At 47.6% G+C, this 24,378-nt stretch overlaps 1 protein-coding gene across 6 annotated transcripts in view; it reads right to left on the reverse strand.

Annotated features, from left to right (window-relative positions):
- The window catches only part of DACH1 (dachshund family transcription factor 1), a 572,648-nt gene extending 556,845 nt beyond the window's left edge, over positions 1-15,803 (reverse strand). For 4 of the 6 annotated variants that reach the window (XM_085621996.1, XM_085621993.1, XM_085621994.1 and 1 more), the window contains exon 1: positions 14,406-15,803. In XM_085621996.1, coding sequence (XP_085478122.1) covers positions 14,406-15,154 — 749 coding nt within the window. In that variant the 5' untranslated portion in view covers positions 15,155-15,803. The remainder of the gene's footprint in view (positions 1-14,405) is intronic. The other 2 variants (XM_085621997.1, XM_085621995.1) reach the window with 1 other exon arrangement.
- Between the last annotated feature and the right edge of the window lie 8,575 nt (positions 15,804-24,378).

The raw sequence follows: 24,378 nt of genomic DNA on the forward strand, positions 1-24,378 counted from the left end.
CAATACCCACACACAAACATCGCCGGTCATCAATCATGCACCACTCAGAATTTATGCATACCGCTTTTGAAAATAAATTAACAAAGATATGCTCTAGGAAATGTAATCTACAGGAAAGCATGTCACAAACATGTCTTCGGTGGCTGATTTTGAATATTGCCTGCAGGAGATGGTTGCAGTTTAACTTTCTGTCATCTGCACAAGGAGATGTGGAACAACAGCGGATATCCTAATCAAAGGCTATGTATGCACGGCTCGCCACGGTAATACTGCGATTAAAAGAAGAATGTTTTATACAAGCGATAAGGTGTATCCGAACGTATCTAAGTGGATGACAAGACGCTCAAACAAATAAAAACAACAATAATGCCATTTATTTACATACTTGCTTGGCTGAGAGAATTAATCACAAACGTAGCCAAAGGAAATCTTGCAAATGCAAACACCAAATTAGCAAAGTATAAAAGGAAAATACACTTTTCTTGGGATTTCAGCCTTGTCATTTCCAATTTTCTGCTCTTTGGACATGCTTGTATTCAAATTCTGAAACATCTATTCAGCATATCAATCCTAATTAGACAATCTAGGGCTGGGAAGGATGAGAGCCGGGTCATTTGCATAATTTAATCATAAATACTCAGTGATACATATTTCCAAATGCATTTGTACAATTATCTTTTCATCCTTGGGGCAATGGTATTAATATGATTAGGCAATATTTCTGGGGAAGAAAACAGGCAAGTGTGCACTCTTTTTAACTGCAGCTCAGGGCGATATGAAAAATTAATTAATTTCTGAAGAAAATCAATTTCTCTACGTGACCACATTAGACACTGCTAAGCCAAGACAAGAGCCTTTCCCCAATCGGTATTTTTTATCGTGCCTTCAAAACACTGATTGTGTGCATATCCTCATCATAAAAGGACTAAAGAGAATGAAATTAGCCTAAAATGAATGTAATGGTATTAAACTGTCATACCAGAGCTCTCCTTGGTTTCGACGATTGAGAAATGCGTCTTTAATAGCGTGTGGTAACTTTATTTAACCAGGCACTGACAACACTTGGCATTTCAGCTTCAGCCTTCTCAGCAGATTTCAAATTAAATCAACCAGACAAAAATGTATAAAGCAAGGAATGAATTAAAGGCATTATTCTGTTACCCCCTAAACTAAAAAAAAAAAAAAATGTAGAAATATTCGCTGTGACATATTTTCACTTGTCTGAAGTTCCCTGTTTATTTTACCAGGGGGAGACAGTGGGTGAAAGGGGGGGTCTTAAGCTGCCCTTTTCACATGGGTTGGGGGCATGGGTTTCAGTCAGCTAAACACCCAGTTGGCTAATGTCACGTTTTTTTTAAAGACGCTGCTTTGTATGTTAATTAGCGCGGAAAAAAAGAATCGCATTTCTGGTTTAATTTGTATCATTTATACCCTCTCGGTCAACAGAAACGCTAGAAATTGCTCTATGCAAATCTGCCGCGTTCATTTAATTTGCATGAAGGTGCTTGAGCAAACTCCCGCTTCTAACAAGCTCATTTTTCATGCGTTTTGTCTTTCATCCTAATCTAGCATCTGTCATCCCTTTTTGAAGTTATTATCGGCCCAATTCCCTCCTGGACGCGGTTGCTGGGTGACCGGTATCTTAGCACCCACTTTGACAGGAACAGATGCGGATCTGATCAGCAGATTTCCCAGAGGGGCCTGAAATCACAAACAACTTTGTCGGAAAACAAACAGCGTGGATGTCTTGTTCGCCCAACCGTTATTCTGTCCTTACCCCCACCTCCACCCCCCTCCCCCCCCACACCCTTCTTGCACAAGTCTCAATACACGAACACGCCCATCACACCAACACTGATGTCAGCCCCTGCCTGCAGAAGCTATGGTTGCCAGGGGGCAGCTTAGTGTAGGCAAAAATGATTCCTTCCTATGCAGATTGAATTATACATATAGTTTGTTTTAAGGGGGTGATTGGTTGGCTCCTTAAATTCTTGCCTAGCATTTTATAAATGTAATGTATTAGGTCTATGCATAGGCGTATGTTTCGACTGTATCGAATACATCAGGATGTTATGTCCTGCTAGGAAGGTTAAGCAAATGGTGGTTTCTTTAGGTAAAGGTGTGCAATATGTTTTTCACCTTTGTAGGTTTTTTAATCCTGTGTTCATGAACAACTACTGGCATCTGTTGTCAACCATTTGCGGTCTTTTAACGTCTGGAATTTTAAGTGTTTAGACCGCTTGCCAAAGTTATGTGTTTGGTTGAAATTGATCTAAATGTGTGTTATACATTTTTAGGATATTTGGGATTCTCTATTTATGAATTGGGTAATGTGCAATATTTCTGTAAGAATGTAACTCTTGGAAATAAAGTATTGAGATTGGGTACTGGCATATCTGTGTGTGTGAGTATGTTTATGTCTGTGTATTTCTTGATTTTTGTTTATGTTTTATGAATGAATATACTATACTTGCATATGAATTAATGGGTATATAATTGTGTACGGAACATAAACATGGTAATAACTGGCATGGTTAGGTCAGAGATTTCAATGAAAAGCTGTTTCTTGTTTTCTTAAAAACATTGATGACATTCAATGAATCTGGAAGACTATCCCCAAAAAAGTTAATTGACATGGGGTTGGTCATGGTAAGTTTCTAGCAGAGCTTTACAGAGGAGCTAAAAAAGGGAAGTTTTCCATAGCAACTTGCATATGGATCTGTGCTCTCTACTACAGAAAGAGTGGCTCAATGGAATTACACTGAAACTTAGCATGAAAGTAGAAATTTACTCAGGGGAGTGCATTTGCTTGGTTTGGTATAAATTTATAAGGGATTTTTTGAAAAATTAGAGTAAGAAAGATGTATAGAAGTGGATGAGAAAGGTTTGAAAAGTTACAGAGTTACTTGAAATAATTGATCATTTGTGGACCCACATTCAAAAAATAATCCTCCAATTTGGTCCACATGTCCTGAAAAACAATGAAGATGACATAAGGGGTATTATTCATTGACACTGTTGGTCAGGTGGGGGCACCAGATGGACCACCTCAGATAAAAAATATGAAAAGATAAGAGACAACCAGCGAGCCTCCAAATGTTTTCGATCCCTGGCTCACAGTTCGTGAATCCACGTCAATGACTTAGATCCTTGTTGGACCTCCTGCAGAATTTTGTAACATGTATGGGGTGTGCAAAACCAACAGGGGGTCCAACAAACAGCCACGAGACTATATGGGTTTGTGAACTTGCACTGGGGTGCACATGCCCGGAAAGAAAGTAAGGTTAGTGTTGTTTGGCAATTTAAAGGCTGTGGGCAGTTGGGATTGTGCACCAGCGGTGGGCAGGGTGCAGAGCTTTGCTGAAAGCCAGGGCCTGCAGCTAGACTCCACTATACAGGGCCAAATGCCAACCGAATGTGCATGACATCGCAACAATTGGCTCCCCTACGAAGCAAGGATACAACTACAAATTGCTTGCATGACTCATAAAGCCTTACACTACAACACCCCACTATACCTCGCACAGAAACTTGTACTATCTGGTGGCTCCAGGTCCTCCAGAAGTGCCAGCACCCTTCTGCTGAAGCCGCAGAAATTCCGCAAATCAAAAACGTATGATCGAGCCTTCTCAGGTATCACCCCTAGAATTTAGAACTCCTTGCCTCCGGAAATCAGGACGATCCCTTCTACTGGTAATTTCAAAAAGAAAGTTTTGGATTAACAAATGTTAACCTTTCTCTACCTGTCTTTTATTGTATTGATTGGACTCACTTTTGTACTCTTCTTATGCTTCAGTTTTTCCCTCAATTACTCGTTTAGGACCTAGTAACATGCTTTGTTTCTGCTTCATCCTTTATGATTGTTTTGATTATGTACGTATGCCATGCCGACGTAGAGTTGTCCCTGCCCTGGCACTTCTGACCACCCTGTTGTTTCTTATCCAGTCTCCTCTCTTTTTCGTTCACCTGTAAAGCGCTCTGCTACCCTCATGGGATTTGTTTGCGCTATAGAAAACTTTTAAAACACAATGTAATTAAATAACAACACATACTCAAACCAATAAATATCACTACAATTATAGTCGACTCTTGCATAGAATTAGTGGAAATTTGATATGTTTACATTGATAATTGGTTCTGCCGCAGGTCGTGAGATCATGAGTATTTAATGTTATGTGCTTTATGATTTGAAAGGCAGTGGTGTGAGGTATGGATCGCAAAGCTACTCTTAACTTAAGAATTTCAGCAGTTTTTCAGTTTAGATCTGTAAGCATAACTACCACAACAGTATTTAACTGTGTGTTTTTTTAAGTGAATGTCTCAGGTTTTGTTTAACATATGGTAAGGTTTCATAGCCAAAGCTAACCACAACTTCGCTTTAGCCTTGCTGCATTCAGAGAATATGTATGTACAGGTATTTTATAGACTCAGCATGTCTCCTTGTGAACACTTCTCACGCTTTGACAAATATAATGTACAGAAACTATCTTTTTAATTTTCATTTTATGCCATCTTTGTAAAATGAAAGTCCCCAACAGCCTCAAAGATTGTTAACAATTCCGCCCAAGGCCTCGTGTGTAAATGTTCTCTTTTTTCATGTATATTGTTCCAATGAAAACTGAGACTCAAGAAGCGGAAAAGACTAAAATAAAAAAACAATCTGTGGAAACACCCAGGGATAAAATGCACACTGTAAAGATGGGGCGGGTGGGGTTCTGGTCTGTAGCCAAATGCAGGGCTCTCAAGAGAATATAGTTGAATATTCTGCCGCCGTTTTGTGTTCTATCAGGCTGAAAGTAGTGGAATCCGGCACTTGTGGGGCTGTGGCAGAAAGTGCCTCTTTCCACCTCACATTATGTGTGCAACTTGATTCAGAGGCAACCTGCAGTTAATGCTGGGTATCCAAACACAGTTATTATACATTACCATCTCTACGTCCCTTAAAATTTTGTTTGCCATTATCCAGGGAGCTGTAGTTAGACGAATAAGCACATTTATATGTTCGGAACCCTGACCAACAAAAAGTTGTCCTACGTTTCTCAAAATCTGGAACAAAGGTAAAGGTGGGGAAAGTTCATGTTGTAATTTCCCAAAATTTAATAATTCGAGGTGGGTGCCATATTTTCAATAAAAAATCTGCGTGGCATTGTCACTTAACATCCACGTGCGGATGAAGACGGCTAAACGCGACCTCCATGTCTCCAGTAATAGGGGCTGAGCTGGGATCAGCGCCTGCCCTTCCCAAGGGGCCGAAAGACATAAATGCAATTCTCTGGTTTCATAAAAGCGGTCAAATTTCGGCCCCTGGGGGGCTTTCGGCAATTTGAAGCCTGATAGGCAGTCCCCGGCTGCAAGTTCAACTGGGCGCGCGGAGGAGATGGGGGCCTGGGAACAATTAGCCGCAAAGGCGGATGAAGGCAGAGGACACGGGTGTCTGTCTTTGATCATCGCGAGGCAAGTACAGCAGAACGCATAGCGCCGAGGCGTGCGCCTCAAGGTGTGTGCCCTCTGCAGACATGGCACACACCTGCCCCAGACGCTGCGCCTCTCTCCCATAATGGTACCTTAAGAACCGCTGAGGCGCAGTTTAGACGAAAGCTTCTTAAATAGCGCAAAAAAACCACTGATTTATTACCGCCATACATGTCACAGAGGGTGGCGTAAAACAGCGCGCCTTAAAGTGTGCACATCAGCGAGTAAGACAATATGTATGAAAGGTTCGGTTTAAGACAGTGGGGCTCATTTACAAGCCCCTTGCGCTGCCGGTGCGTCACTTTGAATATGGGAAACAGTGACGTACCAGCGGCGCAAGGGGCTTGTAAATAAGCCCCAGTGTGTCTTAAATATGAAGCGCGCATCAACCAGGTAACAATACCTGCGCCAAAGGCTCGGTGTAAACTAACGCGTCTTAAATGCCGTTCCAAGTCACCTGTTACCGCCATAGGTAGCCAAGGGTCTCGGTTTGAAACTATGCTTTACCGCCACGCACGGATAAGGGGCTCAGTTTAAAGTAGCGCTGGGTAAATAGTGAGCACTCTTCAACGCTTTACCGCCATACATGCAAGAAAGGCTCTATATAACAGAGCGCGTCTTACACAGAGTTGGCGTTATCCCGCTCCGCTCCGTTTTAGCGCCCGGTAATGGCACCGGCTTTGCGCACAGCCCCTTGGCAGACCCCGTACATGAAAAGAAGACCTCTGCCTGTGATCCTGCCGCAGTTGCACTTTTATGGAGAGTGTGACGCTGTCCCAGGCGCCAGGCAGAGGGCTGTAAAAGTGATTGATTTTAATTAAACGGGACCACGGCAAGGTGCTCTCAAAGGCACGCCAAGCCCCCAGTTTCTGAGGCTGGGGAGGCGCTCCTGGCTGGTGTCAGTGAGTGGCTTGTGGGAGGGGGGAGCTGGGGGGGTCGACAGGCCTCGCAGAAGGGCCCCCTGCCCGAGGGCACGTGTAGTACTGCATTCATGGGCGCTGTGGGAAATCTCCTGAGGAATGGGTCCATCGCACGCTTGCATGGCTACTCCCGGAGGGTGTCTGCCTTTCACCCAGTCACTTTGAGAAAAGGCTCACAGAAATAAATGTGCATACGAATATCAGGATAAAAATGCGAGCATGTATCAAATGACAATTGAGTCAGACACAAACATCGAGAAAAAAGATAGGAAATATTAGCCGGCTTGCCAGGACAAATAATAAGTCATCCATTTTAATAACTGCCAACCATTTTGAAAATGTTGATTGTTTTAGCTGCTTTAGCTGTTACTAATTGGGCTGTTCACGTTTTTGAGCAAATGTACTAACATTTTAGTTTTACACGATTTTGGGAAGCAATAACTTTCTTAGAAAGGGAAGTATCAGTTATATTTTGTTAGTCTGCTCTGAAACTGATGTGTGTTTGGAAGTCGGCGCGATGGCTCAGCGAGCTGAACGTTCGCTGCTGAAATAAATATACGTTTAGCTATAGTTATGCTTTCGAATTTCGTCAAGGTCAATACAGCCTTTCACATTTCCAAAGTAAATGAATTGAGTGTCATGTAACCGAACAATTATAGCTCCTGCAATTTACAGCGCTTAGACACTGCAAAAGTGCAGTTATAAGGCACTAGATACAATTTGAAGTTAAGTTAATATTCCACAGGCCCTTCAGTTTCTCTTACTTAAGCACGCGTTCTCATTCAACAAACGCTGTAAGTAGGATAGCGATCAAAATAAGATGTCATGTCCTAATTAATTCTAGGCTGGCCGTCAAGGATTATGAATGCATGAATCTCAGCGGTCTTAATGCGAAGGAACAACTGGGCCATATAGGTCGGTCTTACAAACAGAGAATAGCCTCACTCTCGAAGGCCATTTCCTTTTACCATGAATATTTAAGTGTTTCACTCGCATCTATGAGCTATACATGTTGGACAGTTTACCACAAGCGTTACAATGACTGAATATGGCCATGCGAGTTTCACACCAGAAAAAAGCATGTTTAAAAGAAGCTCTTTCAGGTCTAATCGTGTAAATGAGGTCAGCCCGTGTTTTGCACGAGTCCTTGTCTACAGCACGCACAGTCTGGTGCACGCTCCTCAGACAGCACTATTTCCTGGACAGCAGCGTTTTGAATACGCAGCACGGACTATAAGGACGCCACGAGCTGCGCCATTCTTTTCAAGGGGTCGCAGTCTGGGAATGTAGACTTCTCTTCTAAACGTACAGGCATCCATGCACCGTGTGCAGCCTGGCGCCCCGGCACACCCCAGGGGCGGCTGAGGTCCAAAGTGACTGTGCTCGGGGGAGCGGTCGTCACCATGAGGTGGGATGCAGCGAAGAGAAATGGGCTCGGTGATGCGACTAATGCTTTTAGGGCGCTCTAGATAAACAGCTACAAAAGATGTCTTCGGCCGAAAATCCCACAGATTGGGTGAAGTTGCCCAACACTGCAGCCTTTATTGTTCTACTTTAATAGCGGGCGAACCAACACAGCCCCCCCCCCCCCCCTCCCCTCCCCCACCCGCCCCCTTCATTTTGTAGTGCAATAGTCATACAGTAAAGTACTATGTAACTTAAAAGAAAACAACCACCTCGGTGGGCACACCAAACAGTAATGACCCGCCTCACTCTCTAGACACAAGCAAACTATGGTCCCGGCTCAAACAAGACTTCCACCACGTAATTAAACGCAAAGCTGTGGTGGCAACAACCGCCTGCCCTTCCAGCTAGGAAAGTTCAATGAATGTGTACTCTCACTACTTGAAGCAACTTTAAATTGGTTTCACGCAGACTAGTTGTACCGTAACACGCGATGCAGAAATAGTAACTATTGGCGGTGTTCATTTTGGAACTGGCAACAATCAGGAAAAAAACAATAAAAACAATAAAAAGTTAGCATTTTTGTTCTACGGTCCGCATTAAAACTCTGCAGAGGAGTCAAACAGTACTGGCAATTTCAAAGTCCAGTTTTGCAATTTCGAGTATTATGTTTGTGTGTATGTGTGTGTGTGATTAGTCCCTGCAGTGTGTTTTTGTATAGGAATCTGCATATGTGTATTTGTGCAGGCGTGTCTGTATACGTGTTTATGCAGGTATAGTGTGCCTGTGTGTTATGTCTGTGTGTGTGTCTGTATACGTATGTCTGTCTGAGTTATATGGCTTGTGTGTTTAGGACAAAAACAGTGAAAGTCAGCCACACCCGAAGGCCCTATCTTGCAGGAATGCCCATTAAACTAAGTGCAGTGTAAACTAAGTACCGAAAGGCCGCCTGGCGTTAGCTGGCACCAGGTGGGTGTTGAAGGGTCTTTAGAAAGAGTTGCCGTGCAGGGCACGGTTTTACATCCACTGACACAAAGCAAGCAAGCACTGTTGTAAACACAGCAGCTAGGAGCAGATTCAACCCTCGGCCAAACGCATTAAATATAAAACGACACAGAGAGGAGACATCATATGTTTTCTCTCCACTGGTGAATTATTCAAAGTGCATTTCACCAGCAGCCAGCGGAGCGTGTCAAATGCAAATGATGAGTTTAACCAACAGGGGGTGTCAGGCATGAATGTGACTTCTGGTGTACTCCAGCCAGGACTGAAAGCCTTCCTTGGATCTCTTCGTGTTCTGCGATGAAAAACAGCGTTTTACTTTTACCAGCGCAGAGAGTAGGTGGGTTTAACGTAAACTGACTTGGTGTATTCATGAAAAATGTAAAACACGAACTGTCCGGAGATCGCCGGCTTCCCGGTTTCAAACACCTGTCTGCCTGTCTGTGTTTAATGTCATACATGGGAAATGTGTCTGCAAATGTTTGAAAAACACATTCCAAAACAAGAGTGCACAACAGAGGAAAACACAAAGCTGAGCCATTAGTTTAACATGAAACTCCATAGCTTGTTCCTGTTCAGTTATGGAATATAATAAAAAATGTTATGTTACCTTGTGTTAAGTTGTGTGTAAGGTTTTGTTGTGGCATGTGTTTTTTGTTGTTGGGCTGCCCTATGTTATTTACTCTATGATCTGGTTGCCCAAGCACCTAACCTATCCGGGCTATTTTACTTCTGGTTTCTCCCTTCATGGAAAATATGGAATATCACAGTTTGTTTCGTGAAATTTGCAGGTTTTTGGGGTTTTCTGTTTTGTAAGACTGGGGTCACAAGCCCCATCACTGGTGAACCAGTGGCAGGGAGGTGCCACGGCCTTACAGCATACGATCACATAACTCTTGAATTCTTGTACAATTAATTATGTGAACAAATCTAGTTTGGTTTACTCAGGCCAGGCAAACAGTGGGTTTACCCTGTAGCGGAAACAACAACTGTAGATATGATAATTGTGTGAATATTCAGTGTTTCCCACTGGCGAGGTCACGTGTCCTCTACAATAGCATCAAAGGTTGCACCGGTGACCGCACTCTGCCTGCAATCTGAGAAAGAGCCGCCATTTGTCACTGTCCATTATCTAAAGCTATGCGTCTTTTAACCCCTGAGTGTCTGGGAGGGGTGGGGGAGGGGCATTCCAACACTGAAGGGTCAGTGCCTGTTGCACGTGTGGGAAAGAATGAACGATGGCGTGTCACACTCCTAGAATGTCTGCATTCTGAGGCCTGCTCAAATCAAGGGTACATTATGGACCTTGTAAAGCTTGACGAACAGTGTGCCATGAACAGGAGTGGGGATCCCACCAGTTGTATTTTTTACGAATGTACCCCCTCGAAACTACCTGCAGTGGTGCTGAAATGGGATAGAACTTTTTGTTGGGAATATGCGAGACAAAGTTTCAAAAGCAACAAATAAAAGTGAGAAACTAGGTTCGAAGTTGTGCTCGTCCATAGCAATCCAGTAACAAGGTGGTTCGTATTTACTCACAGTGGGGCGCTGCGTGTGCGTGTATTTCGTGTCTCTATGGAGATGACCCCTCAGAAGGGGGGGCACTTGCCCCCACAAGGTGATGAGACGTGTGGGAGGGAGACTGGCCTCTCAGAGGACTGGACACTTGCCCACCGTGAGGATGTGTGTCTCGGGGCCCAGTGACGGACCTGTCAGAGGGCACGGACGTTCACCCCACCAAGGAAGGGACTGTGTGTCCGCTGGCTCCTAATGGGAGCGGGTCACATCTCAGAAGACACTGATTGTCGCCCACCATGGAGGCCGAGTGGGCCATGGAACTGATCTCTCAGAAGGAAAGGTTACATCTGAAGACGCTCTGTCGTTCCTTCCGGGTCACTGGTGCACGTGTACTTCAGAGACGATTCTACACGAGACATTTTCTAACACAAATGCAGTAGCCAGTGGTGACTGCTTCAAACTGCGTGGTATGTTCGATTTGATACACCCTGGGATTATTTTAAATGCTGAACACCAATCTCCGGAGGTAGCCTGTGTGTTTAAAGCATTAACGCGTGTGGTGCTTTCGTTTCCAGCATTTGATGTCGCCTGGGGTGTTCCTCGCATCCAAACTTGCACACCATGTTGGTCTTTGGACGCACCTCGCGTGTTTGTGACTTTGTCGCACAAAGGTAACTGTTCAGTGCACTCCGATAATGGCCTTTAAGTTAGGGGCCTCAGGGGGTTGAAGAAACCCCCTTTCCTTAAACTAAACCTCGTTTGGACGAGAGGAGCACGCCTGTGCTCCTGTTTCCACCTACCCTTCCACAAGAGACTGGGGAGCCCTGTACTTCACGCACCCTACACCTGTATCGACTCACTCCCACAGGAGGAGCCAGGAAACATCGTCACAACACCCCGAGGGGAATGACGCCCTCGAGGAACGGAAACCCTCAGCTGTGCAGCGGCGTCTCGGAGGCTCCAGCACTCCCTGGAGTGTGTCCTCGATGTCAGTGCACTGCACAGCACGCGCTGCCGGCTGCAGCCATGCTGGCTACCGAGAGAGACGTCTTCATATACAGGTTGGGCGCCTAATCTAAAGCTAGCAGACCCTCTCTGGAGGACGTCTCCACACAGCCCGGAGGCGGGGGGAGGGGCTGGGAAGAGCCCGCAGCGCTCACTCGGGCAACCTGCGAGGAACGGGAATCAGTTTGCACTCATATACCCTCAGGCCAGCTGTGTTGTCATCCACGTGACACCACACACACAACACCCCGTGACTACTTTCTAAGAACATATTAATGTAGTGAGTGCGGTTGAGTTGTGCTATCTACTGCTGGCTGCTACTAACTACTAAGTAGGCAAATGCAGCGATAGCCTGTAAATGCCTACATGACCGGGTGTTTCCTGCACCTTTCGCACGATGTCTTTCACATACTAACTGCGCCCTCCCTGCACGAAGGGAACTCGCAGCTCCGTGATCTCCCAACGTGCCTCGTTCGAAGATTCGGATGGCGTCAGGGAAGGCACTGAACTCCCAGACCCCCTCCCCTTGGTTTGATCAAAGTCCCCCAGAGTTTAGGGGATGTCTGTGCTGCACGGTTTAAACCCACTTCACTCAGAGGCCATGAATCCAGACCCACTGTATGAGGGCTCCCAGTCTAACGGCTTATCAGTTCCCCCCTGAAAGTACACCATCTCAGATAGGATGGGGTGCATTGTCCACACTGGCCCCTCTCTGATCCGGCCACACTCCAGCATTCCCCGGGAGAGGCAGAGCTGCCTGCCCCGTATGAGGGCTCCACACTCCGTCAGCACTCCCCCCACCACTCCCGCCTCTTAGCTCCGGTGCTCCGCTCTGCCCAGCGTCGCTACCCTGCGCTCACCCTGCTCAGGGTTTAATCAGATTTCCCTCCAGACACATCTCCCAACTCCCCAGCCTCCGTTTAACAGTTTAACGCGCCTGTTCACTGCTGAGCAATTTGCTGCCGAATTCTGGGGAGGCTAGAGAAGCTAACCCCCCCCCCCCCCTCTCCCCCCCAACACACTCCCCGCACAAACACACACGACGTGATCCCCGGGCAGAGAGCCTGCTGCCAGGTGTGCGTGTTTATCTTTACGCTGTATAGTGTATACGGTCCACGGTTGCAGACTGAAGGGTATCCTGTATATACGTGAAAATGACCACACATAACCTCACGAGTCAGACCACAGGTGCAAACTTTTAATCATGCCCCAAGAAGTGTGGGCCTAAGTTTCTGTTCACAGGTGCACTCATATCGCCTCATTTAACGCTGCACAAGACACACAACATAATATCACAAAGCGGTGCCACGAGACTGGATGGAGACAGTTAAATGTCTGCGACGGTGTGTTCAGCTTTGGGGGGAGGGGTATACGCGGGAGTTGAGTGTTGTGGTTTCGTATGTGAGTGTCCTCGGGCCGGGCTGCGGGAAAGTTTCTTCCTAGGGTGGCTGCGTTAGAGATGTTTGACTGCAGGGTACGTTTTCAGCTGAGAGTGGGGATTTTCAGAGCACTTCGATGTGAGCATGAGTTTTAAGGTACTTTTGCGATGTGCATGAGGATTTATGAGAGGAGTTGCGGACAGTTGTTGTCGACACTGGTGGAGTTTAGTGCGATGATTCAATGAATGCTTCTCAGCAGAGGGACTCAGAACGTGCCACACACTCTCTCAAGTCGATCTTCTCTGAAAACCGGGGAATGAGCCACATTTGCCTAAATCGGCAAGGACAGCTGATGACGACCGGGACTATCCCGGCAAATCCGGGATCCCTGGTCACCTTAACTTAGTGAGAGGTAAGCACGTGGGTCACGCGTAGCTACTTGCAGGATGGGAAGGTTGCGTGAAATGTCGGGAGCAGGTTGGACTTTTTTGTATTAAATTGTAAGTTGAGCTGCGACATCAAGATGGGATGCGTGCGCGCTCAAGTTGAAAGGCTGAGGTAAACGGTGAACCTTTATGACAGGGTTGGCTGGGTGAATGCAGAAGGCTGGGCGGCTGTACTTCGGCCCGGAATAAGTTCTGAGGTGGTGCTGAAGACTAGGTTGTGAGAAGTTGTGAGCTTGGTGGTGTACTTCGCTCTGGAATGAGGTTGCAACCTCGGTGGTGGTGCTTACGGCTCTGAAATAAGGCTGTGATGAGCTTGGCAGAAGCTGTCGGCTCTGGAATAAAGTTGTGATCTCTGATGTGGTGCTGAATGCTCTGGAATATGGTCGTGTGCTTTGAGGTGACACTTCGGCTCTGGAATAAGGTTGTGAGCTCTGTGGTGGCACGTCTGCTCTGGAATAAGGCTGTGAACTTTGAAGTGGAGCTGAAGGCACTGGAATGTGGTTGTGAGTTCTGAGGTGGCACTCCGGCTCTGGAATATAGTTGTGAACGCTAGGGAAAGGCCGATGGCTCTAGAATAGTATTGTAAGCTCGGTGGTTGTACTTCGGCTCTGGCACGTGGTTGTGAGGTTTGAGGTGGAGTTGAAGGTTCTGCGTGATGCTGACGCATAGGCGTTGGGACATCTGTCTGGGACATCTCTGCAGGGTCTGGGTGGCACGGAGGTGGCGTTACGGGCTCTATGACTTTGTTAAAGGCTTTGTGTGGAGGTAAAGACTAAGGGGTCCCAGCACAAGAGAGTGCTGTGGCTTCCCTGTTGTATTATAATAAACTGTGTAGCGCACATGTGCCCTTAATATGGCTTTGCAGCGCCGTAGGGTGACGTCGGTGCCACAAACATTCTGCTGCGGCCCTGCTAGTGAGATATAGCACTGCTGGGTATAGGTTTGCGCTGGAGGCCATGGAGTGGTTGCGCGGGCTATGAGGTGGCGCTAAAAGCTTAAGGGTGGTTTTGTGGTGGTGCACAGGGAGGAAGTGCAGGTTATGGTGTGGTTCCAGGGGATGGAGTTGCTGAGGTTATTGAGAGGCACCAGGGGTTTGGGGGGTTGTGGTGGTTTTGCAGACTTTGAAATGGTCTTGCGCACTTCAAGTAATGATAGTTACTGTGGGGTTGCAGGGCATTGCTGGGTGTGCTACTGAAGGGTATGTGTGGTGCTGAACGCCATGGGTGGTTAGCAGGCTCTGGGCGGAGGCGCCTCCTTACCTGGCGTTGGTGCAGTCGTTGTAGAGCGTCTCGAAGTCGCGGCGGGAGATGAGCTTGCAGCGGTTGACGCCGGGCTGGATGGCCCCCAGCCCGCGCAGGATGCGCACCTGCTCCACGTTGCACACCACAGGGGTGATCTCCAGGCGCTTGAGCTTGGTGTAGACGGTGTGCAGGCCGCCCACGAGGTGCTTGAGGAAGAGGTCGAAGGCCTGCGGGAGGCAGATCAGCTCGCAGCCCTCCACTGTGAACGAGGCCACCTTGGCTCCGCGCAGCTCCACCATGCGGCACTCGTTGTTCTGCGGCGTGTTCTCCACCGGCGAGGGGGTAGAGTACACCGGCTTCCCGGGAGGGGCGGCGCCGCCACCGGCCGCAGAGGTGGTACTGATGGCCACGGCCAGCCCGGGGGTGCAGGCGCCGCCGCTGATGCCACCGCTGCCTGGGAGGAGGTTGGGGCTGCTGCCGCCTCCGCTGGTGCTAATGCCGCTCCCCGCACTGCCGCTGCCGGGGGTGGGGGCGCTGGACGCCGCTGGCAGCAGGGGCTCCGGCCGGAAGAGTCCTGCACTGGAGGTGGTCGGAGGGGCCACGGCTGCGGCCGGAGCGGCCAGGCACGGGGAGGGCGAGGAAGAGGACGAGGCGGTGGACGAGGAGGACGAGGACGAAGAGCTGGAGGAGCACACAGAGAGCGCCGCGGCTGCGGGCTGCAGGGGCACCAGCTGGGACTGGGGAATCAGAGCAGCCTGCACGGCCATGATGGTACCCAGCCCCGCTCCGCCAGCAAAAAGTTTAGCCCTTTGTGGAGGTGCTGGCAGCGGAGTGGTGCCGGCGCCCCCTCCCTCGTCCAGGACGACCGGGAGCTCGGAGTGCCACAGAAAGTGCCCGGGAGCGCGTCCGGTAGGGTCCGGGGCGGCTCCGCTGTCCTGGCTAGAGAGAAGTTGCGGCAGGTGCCGAGGGGCGGCGCGCTGGGCTGGGGTGCCCTCTCCTCGGGCAGCACATGGGTCTTGGGGGGCGCTGAGGGCGAAGGGTGCACTGACACCGTGGGGATGCGGGAGCCGGGAGTGCTGGCTGCCGCTGCCTGCGCTCTGGGCGAGTTGTTGTTGTCACACGGTGAGGAGAAAGAGAGGGGCGGAGCTCGCACACACGAGTTTCAAGAGAGATCCGTGTCTGGAGGCAGAGGCTGAGCCTGGAGAGCTCATCAGCGCAGACAGCTTTATTCTAATAGCAGCACAGTCGGCCGGAGCAGGGGGCACACACAGCCCGAGACCAGAGGAGGGGGCGTGGTGGCTGCAGGATCAACACACAGCCACAGTGCAACTAGAGGGCACCGTGCTGAAACACGCCTCTACAGTTCCCGAAGACACCGCTACAGGTGGAAGCCACGGTAGTGCTGTTTCAGGAAGAAACTTCCCCACTGCAACGCAAGTGAGGCATAACGAACTAAAGATGTAATCTACCACACGTAATCGCAGAACATTCTGTCTGAACACAGTTTTCACTACTGCTGCAGGTGAAAGCCACTGTACTCCCAACTGATCCCAGGAGGCGAGCATTCTCCAGACAGAAGCCACTGCAGGGCAAGTAGAAGCATAGCAACTAAATATATAACCTCCCACACTCAGCGCAGTTCATTCTGCCTGAACACAGTTGTCACACCGGTAATAAAGCTATAGCTACAGCTGGAAGTCACTGTCGTGGCAACTACTTATAGAAGCAACATTACTATTGTTTTTTACTCTACAGAATAATTTATTAAACTAAGTTGCCACAAGCACTAATTAATCATGGTGTATATATCTTAAACAAAAAGATATTGAAACTAACAATGCAAATAAGTATAACATATCAAATTAGCTGAATAAATTGCGTACAGGTAACAATTAAATAAAGGTAAAGGTAGAAGAAAAAACGAAATAAAACTAAGAAGGACTGTGATGAGAGTGGTCAGTGAAGAAGAAGAGATTAGGAGATTAAGACGTAGTTGCAGGACTATATAGTCAATATTAACGTATCAACAAGCAAGATTACAAGCTTACAATAAGTAAGTGAGAAACAAAAATTCATGGAGGTTTAGGAACTTATTCCATTAAAGGATGCTGAAAAGTAGAGTTCTGTGCAGAGATGTCTAAGAAGATGGCAACTGGTGACCAAATAAAGTCTCTTTTAACAACAAGTGAAATGGGAATGACATATGCTCTATCGTCTTTATATATGATTATAACAGACACTCCACAAGGAGAAAAGGCTGTAAACAAGCCAATAGCTCGCACCATGTCACTACACCTAGAAATCAGTACTGTGAAATCTGTACTGTGCAATCAGTACTGTGAAATTAGTACTGTGTGAATAAAGGACAGTGTGATACACCAGTGTCATCTTAAGGATTTGAGGGGCCCTGGCAAGAAATATTTTGGGGGCCCTTGTTTGACATAATGTTTTAATATATTGGCCGCTTTCTGTTAATTCAAGCCCTATGTTGCCTAACAATATTAATTTATATGTTGAAGGTAGACATACAGAAGGGAGCAAAAGAAAAAGTTCACTTTGCCAGGGGCCCCTCGGAAGGGGGTTGCTGGGCAATTGCCCACTTTGCCCATGCCTTAAAAAGTCTCTGTGATACACCACAAGGGACCACAGTCACTTGTGTTTCTACTTCTCATAATCAGTATATTTCAAAGAGAACTTTCTTGCAATCCACTGGTGTACTACTTGAAAAGATATTGCATTGCCACTTAAGATAGCATTTAATTGAAGGTGGAAAGAAGTAAAGTGGTAAGGCATCTTAGAAAAGAATGCACCGTAACTACAGATTTCGTTAACATTTTTCCATAGACACAAACTGTGAGGGAGAACCCTCTGCCGTCCTACAACATAGGGACACTACAAGTATATCGGCAGAAGAAAACACTGTGGTAACACAACAGGTAGAATCCGCTTTTATATCATTAGAAGTTCGACCTACTGCAGTGCAACAAACCCTTACCGTGCTTCAGAAGATAAGCATGCCCTACAACAGTGCTGCCTAGATGGAAGTCACTAGTGTGACACCATAGGCAGAAATCAATAAATAGTCACTACTTGCAGAAGCTTCCATATACAAGCCACAAGAGTGGAGCAACAGGTAGACAGCACAACAGTGTTATTAGTGTAAGAAACTACTATTGTCCAGCAAAAGTGAAATAACATGGCAACAGTGGGTAGAATTTATTACATGGTCAGGACAGACCGTAATATCTACAAAGTTCAATAGATAGACACTGCTACAGTGAAACTACTGATAGGAACCACTACAGGGTCACTACCAGTAAAATTAATTACTGTTGTAATTACTTACTTGTAATTCCATTATTCTGATTCTTTAAGATTTCGTTCCAATCTTGTTTATGAGGAACTCATTTCCTTCTGCGGACTATTATAGTCTTTTCGCTGTTTTTCAAGTTAAAATAGGAGTACATCATAGTATAAAAGGCCCCTCTTCCTTCCCAGAAATCCTATCTTGTCCACTGGACTAAACCTAACCTGAACATGCTTACCCTGATAGCGCGAGCTGGTCTTAATGACTTGAGTGAGGAAGAAAAGACTCAGAGTAATGGAATTATTCGTAGACAGACAGAACACTTTACTGCATGATTAGTTTAAATACTTAAAATATGGGACCCCTGAAATGGAGGGAAACAATACCAATAAATACAAAAATAAATACATATATGTAAAACTTTGGCAAAGATCATAATAAAAGGAGTGATGCGTTAAGATCAAAATGCATTGAGAGAACTTTTAATAGTAAGTGGGCTATTCCTCCATAAACTAGAAAAGGCTCCCCATTGCCCCAATTCAGTTATTGTTAGAGGCCAAATTGGGGGGAGATTAGTTAGAGAGCCTTTAAGAGCACTGTCAAGTTAAGCACTGTGAGGGTATGAAATTCGGCACAAGGCGGACTCGGGGAGCAGCCGAGAAGCCAGTAGTGCGCACTGTCAAGTTAAGCACTGTGAGGGTATGAAATTCGGCACAAGGCGGACTCGGGGAGCAGCCGAGAGGCCAGTAGTGCAACTGCAGTTTTCATGAATTTCACAAAGTGGGCGGCTAGCTGTGTGGATTCACCTCTCAATCACGCTTCTACAGCGCCTCAGCAAGTCCACACATTTAAGATCAGAGGCGGCTGCTCCGCTATGGCGGAGGAGTGTCTCCTCACTGCTGGAACCAGCAGACTCACATAAAATAAAATGATGATAAAGCAATTTAATTAACTGCTTTATTATCATTATATTTTACACCATATCATTATATTTTTCACCAGAGCTGCTGCTGAGACTTGAGGTTGGGGCTTCCGGCAGCAGGATGAGTGGTGGGCTCAGGGCACGGGTGGCCAAAAAGACATGCACGCTTGTATATATTCAAGCTATTGCTTGGAGATATCCACAGGGCTCAGGAGCACAGGTTCCCAGTCCCTGCTGTAGTGTGGAACCAGTCCACTACACCCAATCCATACGCTTCTCTCATGCTGGGAAATACCAGCAAGAGTGTAGCGTCTGGATTTGAACAGGGCACTCTGGGAGCCTGTGTGAGAATCGTCACGTAGGCAGCTGAGGTGGCAGTGAGGCAGCGGATGTCAGGATTCAGGTAACATTTTTATTTTAATCCTCTACCCCCCGCCCCCCACCCCACAAATTTACCCAGCTAATGATTGCCACTGTTTAAGATGCATATTTAAAACGAAACAAGGGGACCCAATGTGATAACCAACGACCATGGATGTCAATGATTTACAAGAACAGTGGCCCTTGATTGAAATCTAATACACATAAACAATCAATATAGACTTGAGTCAGTGCTATATTATTACTGTCCAGCCGGACAGTGAAATTTAATGATTATAGATTACAAAATCTGGGGAAACCAAAAATAAAGTGGGACACAGTCCTGCGTCATACACATTACAGTAGACATAAGGAAACAAAAACAAACATTCAGGCAGGGCAAACGGGCTTGTACGCAGGATGAACTATGACACAAGCAAAATAAAACGAAAACACAACCGTTACACCTAAATATCGGATTAGATTGTATTTACGGTGTCAAACAAGACAACTAAGTTTCGATCTCTTTGTGAAAATACTGAGATCATCACCAGGACAACATTAATACATGCCTGAGAACAATAAGCCCTCCAATGGAATTTGTAGAAGGATGGATGCTTCCTTAGGGGAGCAGCCTCCACAGGGGATCCGTAGAGTGGAATAGTTGATGAACACAATGGTAGAAGGAGGGCAGGGTTAGTGCCTTCAGGGAACTTGGGTGATGGTCCGGTGCTGCAACGGACATGGAAATGGGCCTGTGGATGGGTGCAGCGCCATCAAGGTAGCAGGATTCGTGCCTACATTGAGGATAATTTGAGGTCACCCTGAACCTCTATAAGAGGCCGGCCCAACCCTTGAGACAGTTTTTTTGGTTCTGCGCAATTCTCTCCAGAGGCGCTGTCAGGTAAGGGTGCCTGTTGTAGCAGGTACTTGGGTCACGGATTGGCGGTCCTGCTCTAGCGGACCCTAGGATCTGGATTTTCTCCCCCTTCATTCCCCCAGTCTCTTTGAGCTGGTTAGGCTCCGCTTTAGAGTGCCATGGGTCAACGGGGGTGCGGTTGGGGGGGCCGAGGCTGACCTCTCCGTGCTCTCTCCACGGCCGTGTTTGCTAGTCTCCACGCTGGAATAAGTTCATTGCCGGTTGTGAGGCCTGCGCTCACTGCACCTTTTTCCCCCTGGGGGACCGCGCTCTCTCGCCTGCCTTGCTTTGCATCGGCCGCCTGCCCCTTGCGGGAGCCTCAGCAGTCGACCTCAGGCTTCGTGCCTTGTTTCTCCCTGTGTCCCCAGTGTTTACCTGCTTCTGTTGTGCCAAATGCAAAAACAAAAGTTGATGGACAGAATGCAGAACAATGTCATACATTCACCCCAGTAAAGAAATCTGGGCCTAAATCCATCGTTTTTTTGCTCACCATACCATTCCAGTTTGAACCCAGCCATATGCAAATCAGTCTTGACCCTGTGCCTCATGGGAACAGTCCAGCCCAAACTGCCAAGCCAGGTCCTCCCTGGACTGGAAACAAGCATCCTAGGACTGGTTTCGGGGTTTCACCCCTCTTCAGCCAGGATAGCTTGATTCCAGTGGCATGGAGAGCACAGGACCCACGTCTGGGCATACCCGTCCCACTCGTGGTGACAAATGCAAAAACAACAGTTGATGGACAGAATGCAGAACAATGTCATACATTCACCCCAGTACAGAATCCATCGTTTTTTTGCTCACCATGCCATTCCACTTTGAACCCAGCCATATGCAAACCAGTCTTAACCCTGTGCATCATGGGAACAGTCCAGCCCAACTGCTGAGCCAGGTCCTCCCTGGACTGGAAACAAGCATCCTAGGACAGGTTTCGAGGTTTCACCCCTCTTCAGCCAGGATAGCTTGATTCCAGTGGCATGGAGAGCATGGGACCCATGTCTGGGCATACCCGTCCCACTCGGGGTGACAAATGCAAAAACAACAGTTGATGAACAGAATGCAGAACAATGTCATACATTAACCCCAGTACAGATATCTGGGCCTAAATCCATCGTTGTTGTGCTCACCATGCCATTCCAGTTTGAACCCAGCCATATGCAAATCAGTCTTGACCCTGTGACTCATGGGAACAGTCCAGCCCGAACTGCCAAGCCAGGTCCTCCCTGGACTGGAAACAAGTATCCTAGGACCGGTTTCGGGGTTTCACCCCTCTTCAGCCAGGATAGCTTGATTCCAGTGGCATGGAGAGCATGGGACCCACGTCTGGGCATACCCGTCCCACTCGGGGTGACAAATGCAAAAGCAACAGTTGATGGACAGAATGCAGAACAATGTCATACATTCACCCCAGTACAGACATCTGGGCCTAAATCCATCGTTTTTTTGCTCACCATGCCATTACAGTTTGAACCCAGCCATATGCAAATCAGTCTTGACCCTGTGCCTCATGGGAACAGTCCAGCCCGAACTGCCAAGCCAGGTCCTCCCTGGACTGGAAATAAGCATCCTAGGACTGGTTTCGGGGTTTCACCCCTCTTCAGCCAGGCTAGCTTGATTCCAGTGGCATGGAGAGCACAGGACCCACGTCTGGGCATACCCGTCCCACTTATGGTGACAAATGCAAAAACAACAGTTGATGGACAGAATGCAGAACAATGTCATACATTCACCCTAGTACAGAGATCTGGGCCTAAATCCATCGTTTTTTTGCTCACCATGCCATTCCACTTTGAACCCAGCCATATGCAAACCAGTCTTAACCCTGTGCATCATGGGAACAGTCCAGCCCAACTGCTGAGCCAGGTCCTCCCTGGACTGGAAACAAGCATCCTAGGACAGGTTTCGAGGTTTCACCCCTCTTCAGCCAGGATAGCTTGATTCCAGTGGCATGGAGAGCATGGGACCCATGTCTGGGCATACCCGTTCCACTCGGGGTGACAAATGCAAAAACAACAGTTGATGGACAGAATGCAGAACAATGTCATACATTCACCCCAGTACAGATATCTGGGCCTAAATCCATCGATTTTGTGCTCACCATGCCATTCCAGTTTGAACCCAGCCATATGCAAATCAGTCTTGACCCTGTGACTCATGGGAACAGTCCAGCCCGAACTGCCAAGCCAGGTCCTCCCTGGACTGGAAACAAGCATCCTAGGACCGGTTTTGGGGTTTCACCCATCTTCAGCCAGGATAGCTTGATTCCAGTGGCATGGAGAGCATGGGACCCACGTCTGGGCATACCCGTCCTACTCGGGGTGACAAATGCAAAAGCAACAGTTGATGGACAGAATGCAGAACAATGTCATACATTCACCCCAGTACAGACATCTGGGCCTAAATCCATCGTTTTTTTGCTCACCATGCCATTCCAGTTTGAACCCAGCCATATGCAAATCAGTCTTGACCCTGTGCCTCATGGGAACAGTCCAGCCCGAACTGCCAAGCCAGGTCCTCCCTGGACTGGAAACAAGCATCCTAGGACCGGTTCAGGGTTTCACCCCTCTTCAGCCAGAATAGCTTGATTCCAGTGGCATGGAGAGCACGGGACCACGTCTGGGCATACCCGTCCCACTCGGGGTGACAAATGCAAAAACAAGAGTTGATGGACAGAATGCAGAACAATGTCATATATTCACCCCAGTACAGAGATCTGGGCCTAAATCCATTGAATGATGGATTTAACCCAGACCTCTTGACTGGGGGTGAATGTTTTGATTTGGTCTGCATTCCGTCCATCAATTGTGTGTCTTTTGCTTCCTCACCTAAGTGCACCCGGTATGCCCAGACGTGGGTCCCGGGCTCACTGTGCTGGGCGAGCTGGGGTCTTTTCTTCGGTCCTCCCCCTTCTTGCGGGTTTTGCCGGACCGGCTGGTTCTGCGTCATGACCCTCGTTTTCTGCTCAAGGTTCCCTACCTTGTGAACCGCTTTCGTGAGGTGTCCTTGCCTTCCATTCCTCCTGGGATGGAGGCTTCCCTGTCCTTGCTGGATATCCAGCGTGCGGTTGTGATCTACCTTGAACGCACGTCCTCCTTTTCTCAGTGTGATAGTTTGTTGGTGACCTTTGGTACCGTTCATTCTGGTCACAAGCCCATGGTCTCCACCTTGAGTCATTGGCTTAAGCAGGCTATCCTGCTTGCCTACGGTTCCCAGGGTTTGGACCTTCCGGTGGGGGTGCAGGGTCGTTCCACTCGGAGTGTCTCTGTGTCCTGGGCCTCTTTTAAGGGTGTGTCCACTGAGGAGATCTGCAGGGCGGCAACTTGGTCATCCCCGCACATGTTTATGGAGCATTATCTGGTTTTCCTGGGTGGTTCCCCTCCCGAGGATTTTCCGGGGGCTGTTCTGGGGGATTGGCCCCTTTTTGTAATTCGTTTTTTTCCCTCCTGTTTCTTTTTGTACGCAAATAAACACTGTGTTGCTTTTCTACTCCGCATTATGGTGTTTTTCTTGTGTAAATTGAAGTCTCTTGGCTAGGGTATTTGCTCACTTTGTTAGTCATGTGGCGAGGAAGACTAATGAGGAGGTAATGCCCCAGTTACTTACCGGCAATCTTCATTACTCTGAGTATAGTCTTCCTCGCTTATGAGTTCCCATCCCTCCCTCCCTGTCTGGCTATCGGCTTCGTGTTGTTTGCTTGGTAGTTCAGGCTGAAGGGTTGGGCCGGCCCACCTCTTATAGAGGTCAAGGGTGACCTGGGTTGACCATATTGGGAGGGGATGGGAGGCTACTTTTGCTTTGGAGGGTTCTGGTGTGGAGCTGAAGCTCATGTGGCGAGGAAGACTATACTCGGAGTAATGAAGATTACCAGTAAGTAATCGGGGCATTAATTAAGAGGTATATCCAAGCAATTCATTGTTTTGGGTCACCGAAAGCCAAGCAATCAGAATTAATGCCTCAAGAAAGAAAAACATCAGCAAATTAATCAGCAACAGTTTAAGACGTCACTGTTGCTGGCAGTACTCTGCTTCCAAAATCCTCCAAACCCTCAGAATCACACTGAGTTCTGTAACGGCGGAGGCCTGCAGCACGACTTGCCATAGTACCTGTCCTCTCCCTTAAATCTAATAATGAAGCGTCAGCTAATGAGACTACGGTTTGTTCTAATTCCACTACTGGCATATAAGTATGGCCAAAGGTACAAGGAAGTATCAGCCCCTCAGTGCCGACTAGGTGGGGGAAATGATGAAACACTAGTCCATATACTGTGTATTTGTGAGAAACGGCGAACGACCTTTACAACGCGGTCATTACACCACGGTATGTTTACATCGCGGTCATTACAACGCTAGTCGTAACCACGACTTGAGCTGGATGGCGCTATACACTAAGGAATAGTATGATTTACTATTCCAGCAACTTCCCTGTTACGTAGGCTGGAGTTGGAATAGTAAATCATACTATTCCTAAGTCCAGCACCCTCCAGCGC

Source organism: Triturus cristatus, chromosome 8, assembly GCF_964204655.1.
Source record: "Triturus cristatus chromosome 8, aTriCri1.1, whole genome shotgun sequence".
In the NCBI taxonomy this organism is placed as follows: Eukaryota; Metazoa; Chordata; class Amphibia; order Caudata; family Salamandridae; genus Triturus; species Triturus cristatus.